The sequence below is a fragment of the Pristiophorus japonicus genome, chromosome 9, assembly GCF_044704955.1.
Source record: "Pristiophorus japonicus isolate sPriJap1 chromosome 9, sPriJap1.hap1, whole genome shotgun sequence".
Classification (NCBI taxonomy): Eukaryota; Metazoa; Chordata; class Chondrichthyes; family Pristiophoridae; genus Pristiophorus; species Pristiophorus japonicus.
Window position 1 is genome coordinate 143,082,677 of NC_091985.1, and position 20,117 is coordinate 143,102,793.

The 20,117-nt window shown below is 41.9% G+C and overlaps 1 protein-coding gene across 2 annotated transcripts in view; it reads left to right on the forward strand.

Annotated features, from left to right (window-relative positions):
- Positions 1–20,117, forward strand: part of ralgapa2 (Ral GTPase activating protein catalytic subunit alpha 2) — a 468,335-nt gene that overhangs the window by 184,912 nt on the left and 263,306 nt on the right. For both annotated transcript variants that reach the window (XM_070889893.1, XM_070889894.1), the window contains one exon: positions 6,032–6,103. In XM_070889893.1, the coding sequence (XP_070745994.1) occupies positions 6,032–6,103 (72 nt within the window). The remainder of the gene's footprint in view (positions 1–6,031; positions 6,104–20,117) is intronic.

Genomic DNA, 20,117 nt, shown 5'->3' on the forward strand with positions numbered 1-20,117 from the left:
CAAAATCCCTTATTCGGAACAGGCCAGGTCCCGAGGGTGTTGGTAAGGGAGGTTCAACCTGTACACATTTACTTAGGGTCGCACTTACAATACAAGACCAGAGAATTCACAGCATCACCAGTTTTGAGCTGGAAGGTTTAATGGCTGGCCAAGCCTTGTCGAATTCTAAAGTATCTATCCTAAAACCCTTAATTTTTATACATTTCTTTCACTAGGGCTACATGAGAATCTGAAAGTTTCAAAATATTACCTCATCCAATTAGCTGGACTTCAGTTATAACAAGGATAGCTCCCCAAGCCTTCACCTTGACTGCACTGTCAATCAAGTCAGTCAACTGGAGACAGTTACAGGTGCCCAGGACACTCCTGCAGATGAGTTATCACTTCCTTTGTGCAGAGGTATCCTTGAAGGAGTTGATACCAAGCAGGAAAGCTGAGATATCGGAGACTCAGACAAAGAAAGCTTGTAGCTGAATGTTTATCTGCTAATTTTAATTTTACTGACATTGCCAGCCTTCTAACAGAAACTCATTTAAAAGTTAAATTTAATATAATTAACTGTTTCTTTACAAACTAAGCCATTAACCAAGACGCAACATACCCTGCCTGTTCCCATTGGAAAATTAAGGAAAGTTCCAAAACTAGTTGCTAAAACTTCAGACATATCCTATATTTTTTTTGCAACAGTCTATGAATATTCTGCCCTTAAAATTAAAAATTGGTCTTCGAAACATCGAAAATAGGTGCAGGAGTAGGCCATTCGGCCCTTCGAGCCTGCACCGCCATTCAATAAGATCATGGCTGATCATTCCCTCAGTACCACTTTCCTGCTTTCTCTCCATACACCTTGATCCCCTTAGCCGTAAGGGCCATATCTAACTCCCTCTTGAATATATCCAATGAACTGACATCAACAACTCTCTGCAGCAGGGAATTCCACAGGTTAACAACTCTGAGTGAAGAAGTTTCTCCTCATCTCAGTCCTAAATGGCCTCCCCCTTATCCTAAGACTGTCCCCTGGTTCTGGACTTCCCCAACATCGGGAACATTCTACCCGCATCTAACCTCCCGTCCCGTCAGAATCTTGTATGTTTCTATGAGATCCCCTCTCATCCTTCTAAACTCCAATATATAAAGGCCCAGTTGATCCAGTCTCTCCTCATACGTCAGTCCAGCCATCCCGGGAATCAGTCTGGTGAACCTTCGCTGCACTCCCTCAATAGCAAGAACGTCCTTCCTCAGATTAGGAGACCAAAACTGAACACAATATTCCAGGTGAGGCCTCACCAAGGCCCTGTACAACTGCAGTAAGACCTCCCTGCTCCTATACTCAAATCCCCTAGCTATGAAGGCCAACATACCATTTGCTGCCTTCACCGCCTGCTATACCTGTATGCCAACTTTCAATGACGACTGTACCATGACACCCAGGCCTCGTTGCACCTCCCCTTTTCCTAATCTGCCGCCATTCAGATAATCTGTTTTCGTGTTTTTGCCCCCAAAGTGGATAACCTCACATTTATCCACATTATACTGCATCTGCCATGCATTTGCCCACTCACCTAACCTGTCCAAGTCACCCTGCAGCCTCTTAGCGTCCCCCTCACAGCTCACACTGCCATTGAGTTTAGTGTCATCTGCAAACTTGGAGATATTACACCCAATTCCTTCATCTAAATTATTGATGTATATTGTAAAGAGCTGGGGTCCCATCACTGAGCCCTGCGGCACTCCACTAGTCACTGCCTGCCATTCTGAAAAGGACCCATTTATCCCGACTCTCTGCTTCCTGTCTGCCAACCAGTTCTCTATTCTCGTCAATATATTACCCCCAATACCATGTGCTTTGATTTTGCACACGAATCTCTTGTGTGGGACCTTGTCAAAAGCCTTTTGAAAGTCCAAATACACCACATGCACTGGTTCTCCCTTGTCCACTCTACTAGTTACATCCTCAAAAAATTCCAGAAGATTTGTCAAGCATGATTTCCCCTTCATAAATCCTTGCTGACTTGGACCGATCCTGTCACTGCTTTCCAAATGCGCTGCTATTTCATCCTTAATGATTGATTCCAACATTTTCCCCACTACTGATGTCAGGCTAACCGGTCTATAATTACCCGCTTTCTCTCTCCCTCCCTTTTTAAAAAGTGGTGTTACATTAGCTACCCTCCAGTCCATAGGAACTGATCCAGAGTCGATAGACTGTTGGAAAATGTTCACCAATGCATCCACTATTTCTAGGGCCACTTCCTTAAGTACCTTGGGATGCAGACTATTCGGCCCCGGGGACTTATTGGCCTTCAATCCCACCAATTTCCCTAACACAATTTCCCGCCTAATAAGGATATCCTACAGTTCCTCCTTCTCACTAGACCCTCGTCCTCCAATACTTCCGGAAGGTTATTTGTGTCTTCCTTCGTGAAGACAGAACCAAAGTATTTGTTCAGTTGGTCTGCCATTTCTTTGTTCCCCATTATAAATTCATCTGAATCTGACTGCAAGGGACCTACGTTTGTCTTCACTCATATTTTTCTCTTCAAATATCTATAGAAGCTTTTGCAGTCAGTTTTTATGTTCCCGGCAAGCTTCTTCTCATACTCTATTTCCCCCCTCTTAATTAAACCCTTTGTCCTCCTCTGAATTCTAAATTTCTCCCAGTCCTCAGGTTTGCTGCTTTTTCTGGCCAATTGATATGCCTCTTCCTTGGATTTAACACTATCCTTAATTTCCCTTGTTAACCACGATTGAGCCACCTTCCACATTTTATTTTTACTCCAGACAGGGATGTGCAATTGCTGAAGTTCATCCATGCGATCTTTAATTGTTTCCCATTGCCTTTCCACCATCAACCCTTTAAGTATCATTTGCCAGTCTATTCTAGCCAATTCACGTCTCAAACCATCGAAGCTACCTTTCTTTAAGTTCAGGACCCTAGTTTCTGAATTAACTGTGTCACTCTCCATCTTAATATACAATTCTACCATGTTATGGTCACTCTTCCCCAAGGGGCCTCGCACAACAAGATTGCTAATTAGTCCTTTCTCATTACACATCACCCAGTCTAGGATGGCCAGCTCCCTAGTTGGTTCCTCGACATATTGGTCTAGAAAACCATCCCTAATACACTCCAGGAAATCCTCCTCCACCGCATTGCTACCAGTTTGGTTAGCCCAATCAATATGTAGATTACATTCACCCATGATAACTGCTGTACCTTTATTGCATGCATCCCTAATTTCTTGTCCCCAACCTCACTACTACTGTTTGGTGGTCTGTACACAACTCCCACTAGCGTTTTCTGCCCTTTGGTATTCCGTAGCTCCACCCATACCAATTCCACATCATCCAAGCTAATGTCCTTCCTTACTATTGCATTAATTTCCTCTTTAACCAGCAATGCCACCCCGCCTCCTTTTCCTTTCTGTCTATCCTTCTTAAATGTGGAATACCTCTGGATGTTGAGTTCCCAGCCTTGGTCACGCTGGAGCCATGTCTCCATGATGCCAATTATATCATATTCATTAATTGCTCTCTGCGGAGTTAATTCGTCCACTTTATTACAAATACTCCTCTCGTTAAGGCACAGACCTTTCAGGCTTGCCTTTCTAACACACTTTTCCCCTTTAGAATCTTGTGTTCGTACAGATGGTTTAAAATTAAATACAGTAAGAAAATAAATCGGTAATCAATTTGTTTGTTCTTCATCATCAGCATAAGAATTGAACTGTGCAGTGTTTCCAAAAAACAACTTCTTTACAAGACATTTGTAAAGTCTTTGATATTAACGGTTCCTTCTCCTCAGATACTGTCCCCCTCCTCTTCAAATCTGCCGTCATCACCCCTGCTCAAAAAAGCAACCCATGACCCCTCTGTCCTTGCAAACTACCTTTCCTCTCATGTCCATGAACGTATTGTTGCCTCCCAAATCCATGCCCATATTTACTGCAATTCCGTTTCGATCTCCAATCAGGTTTCCACCCCTGATGCAGTACTGAAATGGACCTAATTAAAGTCACAAATGACATCCTATGTGTCTGTGACTGTGGTAAACAATCGCTCCTCATCCTTCTCAACCTGTTGGTAGCCTTGGATATAGTTGACCACACATTCCTCCAATGTCTCTCTTCTGTAGTCCTCCAAGTCATGTTCATCCATCACCCCTGTGCTTGCTGACCCGCATTGGCTCCTGGTTAAGAAACGCCTTGATTTTTAAAATTCTCATCCTTGTTTTCAAATATTTCCATGGCCTCACCTCTCCCTTTCTCTGTCACCTCCTCCAGCCCTACAAGTCTTCGAGATCTCTGCACTGCTCTAATTCTGGCCTCTTGAGCATCCCCGATTTTAATTGCTCCACCATTGGCGGGTGTGTATAAGAACATAAGAAATAGGAGCAGGAGTATGCCATTTGGCCCCTGGAGCCTGCTCTGCCATTCAATAAGATCATGGTTGATCTGATCCTGACTTCAACTCCACTTCCCTGCCCGCTCCCCATAACCCTTGACTCCCTTATCGTTCAAAAATCTGTCTATCTCCATCTTAAATATATTCAATCGCCCAGCCTCCACAGCTCTGTGGGGTAGAGAATTCCAAAGATTCACAACCCTCTGAGGGAAGAAATTCCTCCTCATTTCCGTTTTAAATGAGCGACTCCTTATTCTGAAATTATGCCCCTAGTTCTAGATTTCCCCCAAAAGGGGAAACATCCTCTCTGCATCTACCCTGTCAAGATCCCTCAGAATCTTATGTTTCAATAAGATCACCTCTCATTCTTCTAAACTCTAATGAGTATAGGCCCAACCTGCTCAACCTTTCTTCATAAGACAACCCCTTCATCTCTGGAATCAACCTCATGAACCTTCTCTGAACTGCCACTAATGCAAGTATATCCCTGCTTAAATAAGGAGATCAAAACTGTACGTAGTATTCTAGGTGTGGTCTCACCAACGCCCTGTACAGTTGTAGCAGGACTTCCCTACTTATATACTCCATCCCCCTTGCAATAAAGGCCAACATTCCATTTGCCTTCCTAATTACTTGCTGTACCTGCATACTAACTTTGTGTGTTTCATGTACAAGGATCCCTCTGTACTGCAGCATTTTGTAATCTCTCCTCATTTAAATAATCATTTGCATTTTTATTTTTCCTACCAAGTGGATAAGCTCACACTTTCCCACATTGTACTCCAGCTGCCAAATTTTTGCCCACTCACTTAGCCTATTTGTATCCCTTAGCAGAATCTTTGCGTCCTCCTCACAATTTGCTTTCCCACCTATTTTTGTATCAGCAAATTTGGCTACGTTACAGGTGGTCCCTTCATCCAAGTCATTAATATAGATTGTAAATAGTTGAGGCCCCAGCACTGATCCCTTTGGCACACCACGAATTACCTGGTCCCTATGTCCCTAAGCAGTATTCAGCTGCTTGGTCCCTAAGCTCTGGAATTCCATCCCTTAACCTCTCTATCTTTTTCCTCCTTTAAGACATTTTTTAAAACCTACTTCTTTGACCAATCTGTCCTAATATCTCTTTATATGGCTCGGTGTCAAATTTTGTTTGGTAACATTCCTGTGAAGTACCATGGGATATTTAACAAAATTAAATGCTATATAAATACAGATTGTAGTTGATGTTGGTTTGGGAAGGTTTGATTGTTTTCCAAGTTTCATCTATAGAATTCTGTGACTATTTCATAATTCTTAAAAGATTCTGTTCAAACTGCAATTCACCATTTTGTGTTAACCTTCTGTGCTGCAGATTTATGATGTAGCTTGTTTTAATCTCATGACATTAGCTTTTACTTAGTGTAAGTATAGCTTTTGCTGTCTAGTTCCTCCAAATTGTTGCAGTGTTATGTAGATTTGAAATCCAAATAAATGTTTTTCATGCTTAAAGAGTTTTTAAAATCACACATGAATTCTGTTTCAATGTAAATTCCAAAATGATGGATTAATGCTTGTAGGAAAAAAGTTGGTACTTGCAACATTTTTCTCCACTCAGTTCTAAGTTAAACCTATCCTTTGTTTTAAGGAATAGTTTCCATCTTCTGAAGAAAAACTCAAAGCTATTAAGGGAACTAAAAAATTTGGATTCAAGGCAGTGGTGAGTATATTTCATAGTGTTATATGCATACTGTGAAGTGGTAAATAGCAGCAATTAGGCAACTCTCAGTGGATTGTGATATTAAACCACATTGATCAACAGGTGTTCCTGGAATAAATGGATAGTGCTGCCTACTAATTCAGAAACCGTGGAACCTTCTACATTCTGGTTAGCTACACATGCCACCATTATCACCTATTTAATAAGCAGACTGGTGAAGGAGTTAGTAGCCAAACAGAACATTATCAGCAGTGCGCAAAGTGATTTCTACACTACATAGACTAATCCTCTGTGCAAACTCTGATTATAAAATGAACAGGTTGCTTCAACTAGGATTTAAATTGAATTTTCTCTTTTGAGTACTATATATTATTAACAACCTTCCCATCATAACACCTATTTTTAATTAGTAACATATTTGAAAATAGGCATAGAAGCAGACAGATCAGGACAATTAACAGATGGCTAAAGGGCTGGTACTGGAAAGAGGGGTTCCTTTTCATGGGGCACTGGCAACAGTTCTGGGTCAGGTAGGAGCTGCACTGATGTAACGGGCTCCACCTGAACCAGGATAGGACCTGTGTCCTAGCAGAAAGGGAAAGTAGGAAGATGGCAAGGGCTTTAAACTAATAAGATGAAGGAAGGGATCTACAAGAAATGTAACCAGCCTAAATATACACAAAACAGGAAAAGAGAGCATTGGAAAGAATAAAGTAAGGGAGAACCTTGATGGCAAGGAAATAGAGTCCAAACAGGAGTCTAAAACGGTGGATACATATAAAGAGAGAGGAAATCCGATTAAAAATGAGTTAATCTGTCTGTACAGCAATGCACACAGTGTCCGTAATAAAACATGGAATCTGGAGGCAGTCATGCATTACGATGAACCAGACATAGTAGGGATTACTGAGACTTGGCTACAGAAAAATCAGGACTGGGAATTAAACATTGCAGGGTATAACATATTTAGAAAAGATCGGGAGGGAAAAAGGGGAGGTAGAGTAGCTGTACTTATTAGGGATAACAATGGCAGTAGAAAAGAGTGATGCAGCTATCAGCAAGACAAAAATAGAATCCCTATGGATAGAGATAAAAGATAATAAAGGTTCAATCACACTAATAGGTGTAATCTACAGACCACCTAATAGTGGAAAAAATATGCAGACAAATTAGGGAAATGAGTAAAAAACATAGAATAATAATCATGGGGGATTTCAACTACCCTGATATTAATTGGACTGAAGAGATAGGTAAAAGGGATAAGGGAATTGAGTTCCTCCAATGTGTACAGAACCCCTTTCTAACCCAATATGTTAAAAGCCCAACAAGGGAAGATTCGCTATTGGATCTCGTAATGGGGGAATGAAATAGAGTAAATAAGAGAAGTAAAAGTAGGGGAACATCTAGGCAATAGTGACCATAATACAATATGCTGTAAGATGATAATTGAGAAAGACACAAGTATGAAGAAAACCAGGGTAATAGATTGGAGAAAAGCTGATTTTGAGGATCTGAGAATAGAACTTGGGAAAATAAAGTGGGCAACAATATTGGCAAAAAATGATGTAGAACAGCAATGGGAAACATTTAAAACGGTGTTCAACAGTGTGCAGGAACAATATATTCCGCTAAAATGAAAGAACAAGCTAAACACTAATAACACCCCATGGATGAATAAAGCCATAAGGGAACAATTGACGGTGAGGAAAGAGGCATACATTAAGTACATTGACAGCAGGGGAGTGCATTGATAAGGGAGAATACGAAAAGATTAGGAGAGAAGTCAAAAAAACAATTTTGCAAAGAGGAACTATGAAATTAATTTATCAAGGAACATAAAAACAAAATAGTTAAATATTTTACAGTTACCAATAAAAAAAGGAAGGTTGGGATGGGAATAGGGCCATTAAGGGATATACCAGATAATAGCACCGGTAAAGATAGAGAGATGGCAGAAATATTAAATAATCATTTTGCTTCAGTATTTACCAGGGAGATAGGTTCTAACGTTGGATGATGAGATTAGTACCGAGATAAGTACATTTAAAATAAAAAGAGGGGATATATTAAATAAACTACTAATCAAACTCAAAGAGGAAAGAAACCCTGGTCTGGATGGAATGCATCCACACATTTTTAAAGATCTAGGGAAGAGATAGCAGAGGCATTACTACACACATTTAATAATTTGTTAGAAAAAGGTGTAGTGCCAGAGGACTGACGGATAGCTAACATAATACCTATATTTAAGAAGGGGGATAGAATTATAGTGAGTCAGGATAACAGCGGTGGTAGGAAAAATAATGAATCCCGACTAAAGGAGAAAATAGAAGAACATTTAGAAACCAAAAATCTAACCATGAATAATCAGCATGGATTTCAAAAGGGAAAGTCTTGCTGACCAACCTCATTGAATTTTTTGAAGAGGTAACAGAGAGAGTAGGCAATGATAATGCAGTAGATGTAATTTATCTAGATTTTCAAAAGGTCTTCGATAAAGTACCTCATAATAGACCGATGAACAAGAGAATGCAGAGGCGGGGACAAGTAGCAGAATAGCTAGCTAGCTGGCTTCAAGACAGAAAGCAGAGAATACGGGTAAAAGGTAGCTAATCACAGTGGCAGAAGGTGGGAAGTGGTGTTCCATAAGGATCAGTGTTGGGGCCACTGTTGTTTACAATTTATATTAACAATTTAGACTTTGGAATCAAAAACACAATTTCTAAATTTGTGGATGATGCCAAATTAGGGGGATAGTCAATATGGAGGAGGATTGCAACAAATTACAGAAAGGCATTAATAAACTTGCAGAAAGGGCATATAATTGGCAAATGAAGTCCAACATAGATAAATGTGAAGTATTACATTTTGGTAGGAAGAATAGGGAGGTCACATTTTACTTGGAGTTTGCGAGTCTAGGTGGGATAGAGGAACACAGGGAACTCGAAGTACAAATACACAAATCCCTAAAAGTTGCGACATAAGTTAGCAAGGCCCAAAAAAAAAGCAAACCAAGCATTAGGGTTTATTTGTAGAGGTATAGAATTAAAAAGTAGTGAAGTTATGCTAAACCTATATCGAACTTTGGTTAGACCACACTTGGAGTACCGCATACAGTCCTTGCCATATTATAAAAAGGATACAGAGGCACTGGAGAGGGTGCAGAGAAGATTTACAAGGATGATACCAGAAATGCGAGGGCATACATATGAGGAAAGGATGAATAGGCTGGGTCTCTTTTCTCTTGAAACAAGAAGGCTGAGGGGTAACCCTTTTAAAAATTATGAAAGGTTTTGATAGAGTGGATACAGAGAGAATGTTTCCACTTGTGCGAAAGAGTACAACTAAAGGTCATCAATATAAGATAGTCACCTAGAAATCCAATAAGGAATGCAGAAGAAACTTCTTTACCCAAAGAGTGGTGAGAATGTGAAACTTGCTACCACAGGGAGTGGTTGAAGCGAATAGTATAGATGCATTTAAGGGGAGGCTAGAGAAGCAGATGAGGGAGAAGGAAACAGAGAGGTTATGCTGATAGATTTCGATGAGGAAAGATGGGAGGAGGCTCGAGTGGAGCATAAACACCGACATGAACTGTGTACTGTTTCTGTCAGAGTGTAGCATACAACAAGTGATAACTCTGATTCTCCAGCTAGCTTCAATACTTAACCAAGAAATATGGCTAAAGGTCAGAGCTTCAGAATCCAAATCCTTTAATAAATGCAGTGTAATACTGTTGGCAAAGAATAAAGACAGATTTAGAATTCTTGTAATACAACAGTAACAATCGAATAAAAATAGCAATAAAGAGAAGTTACTTATCTCTTACAGTACTTCAAAAATAAAATACAATAATTCCAGAACGATTGGATAAGGAAAGGTTACATACATAACTGTACTTCTAGGAAGGTTCGCAAATACAGAAGATCCGTTTCTGATTAACAAAAGTTAAAGATAGTTCTAGCTAAAATGGATGCTGCTTCCCTGCTTCTCTTTCTCTTTCTGCCTGTCTGCATCCAATCTGAAAATGCCACCCGGTGGCGGAAAAACATCAAGACAGCTACAGAGGCTCCAATCAGTCAAGAAGCGTCGCAGTCCATCACACTCTCATCTAAAAATAACAAGGATTGAAATTTTTACTAGTTAGAGATGAGTTTTCTCTTAGTTCGTGGGATGGCTTCGAGGCGAGTGCCGTCTGTATGAGTACAAGTTCAGTCTCGGGTAGCGTATCATCGCTGCAGACCGTACCATCCACCTTATGTACCCTTCCATCATCGGTGGGGTCGGACTTGGAGGCACATGCAAGTGGTCAGTCGTTCCGGGGGAATTCTTTCTGCCGGAGGAGAACGACATCCCCAACAGAGGTATCCAGCTTTGTCTCGTTCGTCTTGTGTCGAGGCTGCTGGCTCTGCCGGTGTTTCTTCCACTGTCGAATCCGGAGTTGATCCTCAGGTCGTTGGCCCTGTCACCGTTGTCGTTGTCCATACAGATCCGATTATGCCAAGTTGTCAGCTGGTGCCTGGAGGGCCGAGTTTTCGGAGCCACGAGCATGGGTTCGTTGTTGGGGAGTGGAGGGAACTCCGAGTTGAGGTGAGCACCTTCTGTCATGATCTTAACTGAGTGTTGGTGTCGGATGGACATGGCCTTCCGTGGTTGAAGGATAGTACGGTTGACGGAGGCATGGACTTTCTCATTTGCCCCACTTGGGCAAACCTGTCCGGAGACTGGGTCTGTACGTTGTGCCCATGGTGTTCCTCTCGACCCATTGCGAGACTCCCTGATTTTGAGGGGCTCAGGGCAGCTTCTTCCAATGAGGAAGATGATGGATGCATCCTCTCTTGGCTCGGGTATCCTTTTTCGCCACTGACCTGAGGTGGGGGAACTTCTCGCAGAAATCGGGATGTGGGATTTCGCTTCTGTCTCCGGGGATGTAGGCATTCTCTATGATGTTGGCAGCTGTTCGGTCTTTCCATCTGCTGCTTCAACAATCAGACCGCTTGCTCGTCTCCCTTCCGCCGTGATTCAGTCTCTGCCGCAGGTGGCAAGCTCGTAGGAGTAAGCTGGGCCTGGGAGGTCTAGAGCGACGAAGATTTCGGGGTCTCCAAAACAGGCATTAGATTGTTCGTCGAGCACCGCTTAGCCAAGGATACATTTCAAGGGATGATCTCTGTGGTAGATTTGACATAGAATGATCTTACAACAAGATCGTGCGGAAAGGCAAGCCAGGTATCTGGTGCACTTTGTGTTGGCCTATATGACCTGTGACTCGTCTATTGGCCTCTCATGATGGGTTTCCCCGCTGTGGGTCTCGCCATTCTGTCTCGGCGTCGCTTGCATGAAGGAGGTATGTTCTGTGCCTTGGCATTCCTTGTACAGAAGGCGGGGAGACCCACAACATTCTGTGGTGGTCCCTGAAACACAGGCCGTTGGCTCTGCAGAATTCTCTTTGTTCTTGAATGGGCTTTTGGCCGAAAGCGATGCAGTCCGACATATGATGGCCTTGCCTGTCATGGTAGAGGCATATCTCTGAATCTAGCAACATGGGCGCCACCTTCGTAGTTGTAGGTGTTGCCAAGACATGAAGGGAAGAGCTGGGGCTTCTGTTCCTTCCTGTTCTCTCTGAGGTTGGCTGACGGACCTGACTTAATGTGTAAAGGTCAAGGTCGCTGTGCTGTCTGGCTTCAGTTTTCAGGAATTTAGCCAGCCTGGCGAAAGGAGGGTAGCTGCCGTTCTCGGTCATGTATTCTGATACGCGCTTCCTCCATGCACTGCTTTTGTAAGTAGGGAGTTTTTTGAGCATCAGATGAAGATAGTGGGGGTAGTTAAGCAGCCCCAAGTCGGGCAAGTTGTCCATCTGTTCTGCGATGTCTGTGCACAATTCGGCAAGTTCAAGAAGTTTGTGGCCTTCGTCTGCCCTGAACTTCGGAAAGCTGTCAAGCTTTTGAAGGACGGATGTTGTAATTCTTGTCTTATTACCAAAACTCTCCTAGTTCCTTCCATGCTTCCTGGTAGGCCGTTTCAGGATCCGAAATGTACCAGTGCCGGAACCTCTCTACCAATATCTTGACGTTCCCCTTTGTGAACTTGGCAAGAAAGGTAAGCTTCTGCGTGGCTGGAGTGTGGGCCTGGTCTACCATGGCTTCGAATGCATGGCACCATGGCTGAAACATGATCGGATCCCCATCATGGACATCGAGCTCATGTACAGGCTGGCACTGACAAGCGAGTGTGTCGGAAATGTTCTTTGTCAGGTTGAGGAATAGATCCCTCTTGGTTGCCAGCTCGAGAGGACAGGGACTCGAGTAGTTCGGTGCCAAGCCGCTGGCTAGTGGGACAGCTCTTCATTCCGTTCTGGATTGCTGAAAGATCGGGGCCACTGTCCGAAGCCGGAATACAGGGGCAGACTTTAACTGACCTGTCTGCGAGGTGCTGAAATTGCAAGGCATGGTCGTTTGAGGTCTGTTCTAATGAGGTTCAGGCCCAAGGCCTCCGCGCCTCTTGCTTGGCTCGCTGCATCTCCTCTACTCTTGCTTGCTGTATGGCAGCAGTTTTCCTGGCTTGAAGTATCTCGAGGTCTGCGTCGGCCTTCACTCCTGTCACTTTCAACTTGGCCGTTTATTTCGCTTCTGCCGCTTTCCACTCAGCCGTTTATCTCGCTTCTGCCGCTTTCAACTTGGCCATTTGTCTCACTCAAAGTCTGCGTTCTTGGCGGCCGCAGCAGTGTTGGCTCGAGGGTTTATCACGGTAGTCCGACTTGAGGACTGTGTTCTTGAGCTCCTTGTCCCAACCGTCTGTTGATGCTAGACTGTGATTCTAGGGCCATGGTGTGGAGCCATTCCGTCAAGTGGGTGAGGCGCTGTTGGCGAGGTAACAGTTCTCTGGGAAGATCGATTCAGTTTGTTGAGCATCTTCCTTGAATGCTCCTGTTTTATCTTGAGTGTAGAGGTCGCTGAGCGCAGACCATAGCTCCTCACACGTCCAGAGGGCCGAGCGAGCCTCGGTCGCGGCTGTTTTGAAGAGTGGTCTCATCGTCTGGGGCAACTTGAAATTCTTCAAGAATTGGCTCGGTTCTCCGCCAGTGACCATGTCGTTTCTTTTTTCTGGCTTCTATGTCATTGTTGAGGGTTTTTAGGGTAGGTTGCCTCTCTGTGATCGACTCGGAGGGTCTGGCTCACGGGGAGAGATCTCCTCAAACTCCGAGCGTACAGTTTCCTCGTGCAGGGATTTTGCTCTATCGGGAACGACGGACAAGATCTTCTGCCTAGTGATCTGAGCAATTACTCGGGGTAATTCTTAAGTCGTGTTTCACAGTTATTTTTACTGTACTGTTTGTCAGATTGTAGCATACAGCGAGCAATAACTCTGATTCTCCAGCTAGCTTCAACACTACACCAAGAAATATCACTAAAGGTCAGAGCTTCAGAATCCAAATCCTTTAATAAATCCAGTAAAACTGTTGGCAAAGAATAAAGACAGATCTAGAATTCTTGTAATACAACAGTAACAATCGAATAAAAACAGCAGTAAAGAGAAGTTACTTATCTCTCACTGTGCATCAAAGATAAAATACAATAATTCCAGAACGATTGGATAAGGAAAAATTACTTAGATAACTGTACTTCTAGGAAGGTTCGCAAATACAGAAGATCCGTTTCTGATTAACAAAAGTTAAAGATAGTTCGAGCTAAAATGAATGCTGCTGCCCTGCTTCTCTTTCTCTTTGCCTGTTTGCATCCAATCAGAAAACGCCACCCAGTAGCAGGAAAAAGGTCAAGACAGCTATGGAGGCTCCAATCAGTCAAGAAGCACCACAATCCATCACAGACTGGTTGGGCCGAATGGCTGTTTGTGTTGTATATCCTATGTAATCGTATGAAAATGATTTGCTGGTAATGTTTAATGCTGAATTTTGTACAGCTAGTAATGTTTATTGATTCTTAGAATGTTTGAAAGTATTTTGATATACTGTAATGTTTTTGATATAGAAATGTCATGAGGTCTTCATAAGGTTCATGATTCAATCATTTTTTTGTAGCTATTGCACAATTCTGCATGTGACAATTGGTTGCTTCCTGTAATAATAACACTTGCATTTTTGTATGTTGTATATCCAAGTATAGTATATTTTAGATGGGTATTAATTGATGGTTAAGTTGAATTAGATAAATTAGATTTGTACAACACCTTCATTTATATAGTGCTAAAGCTTAGAAAACGATCCCACCGCACTTCACAAAGTTGTACGGAAAATTAATTACAGGATTTTGATGCACACCTTTAACTCATACCAGTAATTCTCAGATATGGACCATTTCCTACTTTTTCCATCCAATCCTGGCCACGTATCAAGGGTTCCCAGATCATGCATAGCATGAATTGGGTGCAGGGAAAGCTTTCTTTCTATTCCTCAAATATGTGCTTTAATTTTTGGTCATTCTCATTGAGGCTGCCTGTTTATAGCCCTATTTGTTCTGTGAACTCAAACCAATTAACAAATGGACTGATATTCACTAAGCTCCTCGTGTGTCAGACCCTTACAGTATACAGAGAATGAGATGTTCAACCCATCAGTGTGGGCTGAATTTCAATTAAAGAATAGAAATCATAGAATGCTATAATACAGAAGCTAATACCAGAGGCTTTAATCTTGTACACAAACTTCTTGTGCAGCACCTTTTCAAAAGCTTTTTGGAAGACGAAGTATACAATGTCTACTGGGCTTTCTTCATCCACCATCTTCGTAACTTCTTCAAAAAATACAATTGAATTTGTAAGACATGACATTTTTATGAAGCCATGTTGGCTGTCCCTTACATCCTTCTCTATCCAAGCAATTGTATATTTCATCCCTAATGATTCCCTCAAGCATCTTTCCTATTACTGATATCAAACTACTGGGTCTATAGTTACCTGGTTCTGTATTGTCACTTTTTTTAAAGATGGGAACTGCATTAGCCTCCTTCTAGTCTATGGGAATTATCCCAGAGTGCAGTGAACTATTAAAAATATGGGCTAGGGGCTCGGACAGCCTCCCGCCTCCTTGAGGACCCTCGGGTGGATATCATCCGGCCCAGCTGCTCTATCTATTTTGCAGTTATTAATTGTATCGAAACAATATGTTCATTTAATTTAATGTTACTACATTTATTATTAAAATAATTTAATTCAAATAGTTGAGCATCATCTTCAAGGGTGAAGACCGATTAAGAGTATTCCTTTAATATTTCACCATACCCAGTGAGTCCTTTGTAACCTTACCTTGAACGCCCTTCAATGGTCCAATACAGGTTTTGACAGTTCTCTGACTCTTCACATAACTGAAAAAGCTTTTCCCATAACATCCACAATTATCTGCAATCCTCTTTTCCATTAAACTTTAGCTGATCTAATAGCAACCTTCGTTTTGTTTAGCTATTCCTTATACTCAACTCTGGTTAGTTGAGTATTAGATGCCTTTCATTTATAGAAACGTTTCTGTTTATATCTTATTTGCCTTTGCACATAACCAGTCAGCCACCTTGACTTTTTCTTGCCACATTCCCTTCTTTTGACTTTAGGTACATATTTATCAACCACATTTTTTTATCTTGTTCTTAAATATTTTCCATTTGCATTCTACAGCGGTCTCATCACCACCCAGATGGGTTAGCCAATTTACCCCTTCCAAATCGTCTACCATTTTAGTGAAGTTTGCTCTTCTGAAATCTGGAAGAAGTTGCAGATTCTCAGTGTCTTTAGTTCTTCCAGCCAATTGAACCTGTATTATGTTGTGGTAACTGTTGCCCAGATGTTCTCCCAAATGGAGGCCTGATTGGAAGTCAGGCTCATTACTAAACACTGGATCTTATATATGATTATCCATGGTTACTTAATTAACAGCTGAGTTAGGAAACAGTCTTGTATATTTTCAACAAATTTTTCAATTGCACTTCCTGCCACAACACCACTCAATTCCAGTAAAATTAAAATCACCTGTCAAACAAATGGCGGCATTTTATATTAAAGGCATTTGCAATCTGTTTCCATAATAACTCCTCATATTCAGGTATCTGACCTGGGGGTCTATAAAAAAAAAAAAATACCAATAATTAGTCCCTGCCCATGAGCTTGGTCCACTTGAACCTAGAAAGCCTCAGCTGTACCTAATGAGGCAAAATCAAGTCTCTCTCTAACTGTTAGATCCTCACTTTGATAATGGCAGAGAATTCCACATTCCAGTTACTCTCTGTACAGATTTTATATCTAACATTCCCTCTAATTCTATTTGTGAATGGCTTTAATTTGTGTACTCTTGTCAACTGTTTTGTTAACCATGGAATCAATGCATCATTATTTACTGTAAACTTTTATAATCTTTAAGATGTCCATCAGGTCACTCCTCTACCTTCCCAGCTCCAGCGAAAAAGGCCCCAATTTGTCAGTGGTAACATCCTAGTAACTGTGTGCTGCTTCTTCTCCATTGCTTTAATATGCCTCATATAATGGGATTCCAAAACTACAGATAATGCTTTTATCTTTGGCTTAAGGACTTGTACAAGTTAAACATTATCTCCTTGCTTTTCTATTCTATGTCTTTAGGTACAATTCCATGGATTCTGTCTGCCTTTTTTCATGGCCTTATTTACTTGCACTGTCACCTTTTTAATGACCACACTAATATCCTGCTGCTTTTCCTCTGTTTCATTTAGAGTATATTTCCTATCCCCATTCTTACTTTTAAAATGTATTCCTTCACATTTCTCTACATGGTATCAAATTGAAAATAAAGGCATACAATGTTGCAAAGAACAGTGGAGGGCCAGAGGATTGGGACATTTTTAGAAATCAGCAAAGGATGACTAAAAAACATGATAAAGAGAGAGAAGGTAGCTTATGAGAGTAAACTAGCAAGAAATATAAAAACAGATAGTAAGAACTGATACAGATATATAAAAAGGAAGTGAGTAGTTAAAGTAAATGTTGGTCCCTTAGAGCATGAGATTGTGGAATTAATAATGGGAAACATGGAAATGGCAGAGACTTTGAACAAATATTTTGTATCGATCTTCACGGTAGAAGTCACTAAAAGCACCCCAATAATTGATAATCAAGTGGCTACTGGGGGGGGAGGGGGTCTTAAAATAATCACTATCACAAGAAAAAAAGTATGAGGCAAACTAATGGGACTAAAGGTGGACAAATCCCCTGGACTTGATGGCCTGCATCCTAGGGTCTTAAAAGAAGTGGCTGCAGAGATAGTGGATGCATTGGTTGTAATCTACCAAAATATCCTGCATTCTGGAGAGGTCCCAGCGGACTGGAAAACCGCAAATGTAACACCCCTACTTAAGAAAGGAAGGAGACAGAAAGCAGGAAACAAAAGACCAGTTAGCCTAACATCTGTCATTGGGAAAATGCTGAAGTCCATCATTAAGGAAATAGTAGCAGGACATTTAGAAAATCATAATGCACTCGAGCAGAGTCGGCATGGTTTTATGAAAGGGAAATCATGTTAGACAAATTTGCTGGAGCTCTTTGAGGATGCAACATAAAAACATAGAAATTTACAGCGCAGAAGGAGGCCATTCCGACACATCGGGTCCGCGCCGGCCAACAAAGAGTCTCACGGCCCTTGGTCAGCAACCCTAAAGGTTACATATAAACTTATGAACAATGACGGTAAGGCAAAGAGCACCCAGCCCAACCAATCCGCCTCACCACAACTGCGACACCTCTTATACTAAAACATTCTACACTGAACCCCAACCGGAGTCATGTGATCTCCTGGGAGAGACAAACACCAGATTAAAAACCCAAGCCAATTTAGGGAGAAAAAATCTGGGAAAATTACTCTCCGACCCATCCAGGCGATCAAAACTAGTCCAGGAGATCACCCTGTCCATATTCTATTCCCTGCAGTACTTACCATTATATCTGCTCCATCCAACAAAAGTCATCCAGTCTAATCTCAATTACCAGCTCTAGGTCCGTAACCCTGCAGGTTACTGCACTTTAAGTGCCCATCCAACCATCTCTTAAAAGTGGTGAGGGTTTCTGCATCTACCACTCTTCCAGGCAGCGAGTTCCAGATCCCCACAACCCTCTGCGTAAAGAAGCCCCCCCTCAAATCCCTCTACACCTTCCACCAACCATCTTAAAACTATGCCCCCTCATAATAGACCCCTCCACCAATGGAAATAGACCCTCACTATCCACCATGTCCAGGCCCCTCAACATTTTGTACACCTCAATGAGGTCTCCTCTCAACCTCCTCTGTTCCAATGAGAACAAACCCAGCCTATCCAATCTGTCCTCATAACTAAGATTCTCCATTCCAGGCAGCATCCTAGTAAATCTCCTCTGCACCCTCTCTCGTGCAATCACGTGCTTCCTATAATACGGCAACCAGAACTGCACGCAATACTCCAACTGTGGCCGAACTTAAAATATATACAGTTTAAGCACAATCTCCCTACTCTTTTATATTTTATGCCTCGGCCAATAAAGGCAAGCATTCTGTATGCCTTCTTAACCACCTTATCCACCTGGCCTGCTACTTTCAGGGATCTGTGCAGAGTCGACCTGAACCACAACTGCAGTAAAAACCTTTGAAACGGGCTGGGAGCATCCCGTTCCAGGCGGGGGGGGCAATTTCTACCACTAAATGTGCAGTATAAACAAAAGTAAACTGGTTCAGTTCAAGTTTCGATGTCTGCTGTGGACCATTTTGAGGAGATAGTCTCATACTGATTGATGCTGAAACAATCTGTGGACAAGCATTCCAAGGTCCCTTTGTTCATCTGCACTATTACCGCTTAATGTGTATACCCTTTCCTTATTAGCCCTCCCAAGGTGCGTCACCTCACACTTCTCTGAATTAAATTCCATTTGCCATTGCTCTGCCCACCTGACCAGTAGATTGATATCCGCCTGTAGCCCTTGACTTTCCTCTTCATTATCAACCACACAGCCAGTTTTAGTGTTATCTGCAAACTTCTTAATCATACTCCCTATATTCAAATCTAAATCGTTGATATATATCTCAAAAAGCAAGGGTCCCAGTACTGAGCCCTGTGGAAACCCACTGGAAACATCCTTCCAGTCACAAAACATCCATTAATCATTACCCTATTCTTCCTACCTCCAAGCCAATTTTGGATCCAGCTTGACACTTTGCCCTGTATCTCATGGGCTTTAACCTTCGGTCTACCATGTGGGACCTTATCAAAAGCTTTGCTAAAGTTCATATATACTACATCATATGCACTACCCTCATCGACCCTCTTGGTTACCTCCTCAAAAAATTAAATCAGGTTAGTCAGGTATGATCTTTCCTTAACAAATCTGTGCTGACTGTCCCTAATCAATCCTTGCCTTTCCAAATGCAGATTTATCCTGTCATTCAGGATTTTTTCCAATAATTTTTCCACCACTGAAGTTAGGCTGACGGGCCTGTAATTACTCGACCTATCCCTTTCTCCCTTCTTAAACAAGTGTACAACATTAGCTGTCCTCCAATCCTCCGGCACCATGCCCAGATCCAAAGAGCACTGGAAAATGATGGTCAAGGCCTCTGCTATTTCCTCTTTTACTTCGCTCAACAGCCTGGGATGCATTTCATCCAGGCCTGGGGACTTACCTACTTTCAAAGCTGCTAAATCCCTTAATACTTCCTCTCTCTATATATTTATTTCATCCAGAATATCACACTCCTCCTTGATAGCAGTATCTGCAATATCCCTTTCCTTTGTGAAGACAGATTCGTTAAGAACCCTTCCAACATCTTCCGCCTCCACACAAAGATTACCCTCATGGTCTCTTAATAGGCCCTACCCTTTCTTTAGTTACCCTCTTACTCTTAATATATTTATAGAACATCTTAGGGTTTTCCTTAATTTTACTGGCCAAGAATTTCTCGTGCTCTCTCTTAGCATTCCTAATATCCTTTTTAATTTTGCCTCTTAATTTTCTATATTCCTCGAAAGATTCTATAATATTTAGCCATTGATATATGACATAAGCGTCCCTTTTTTTC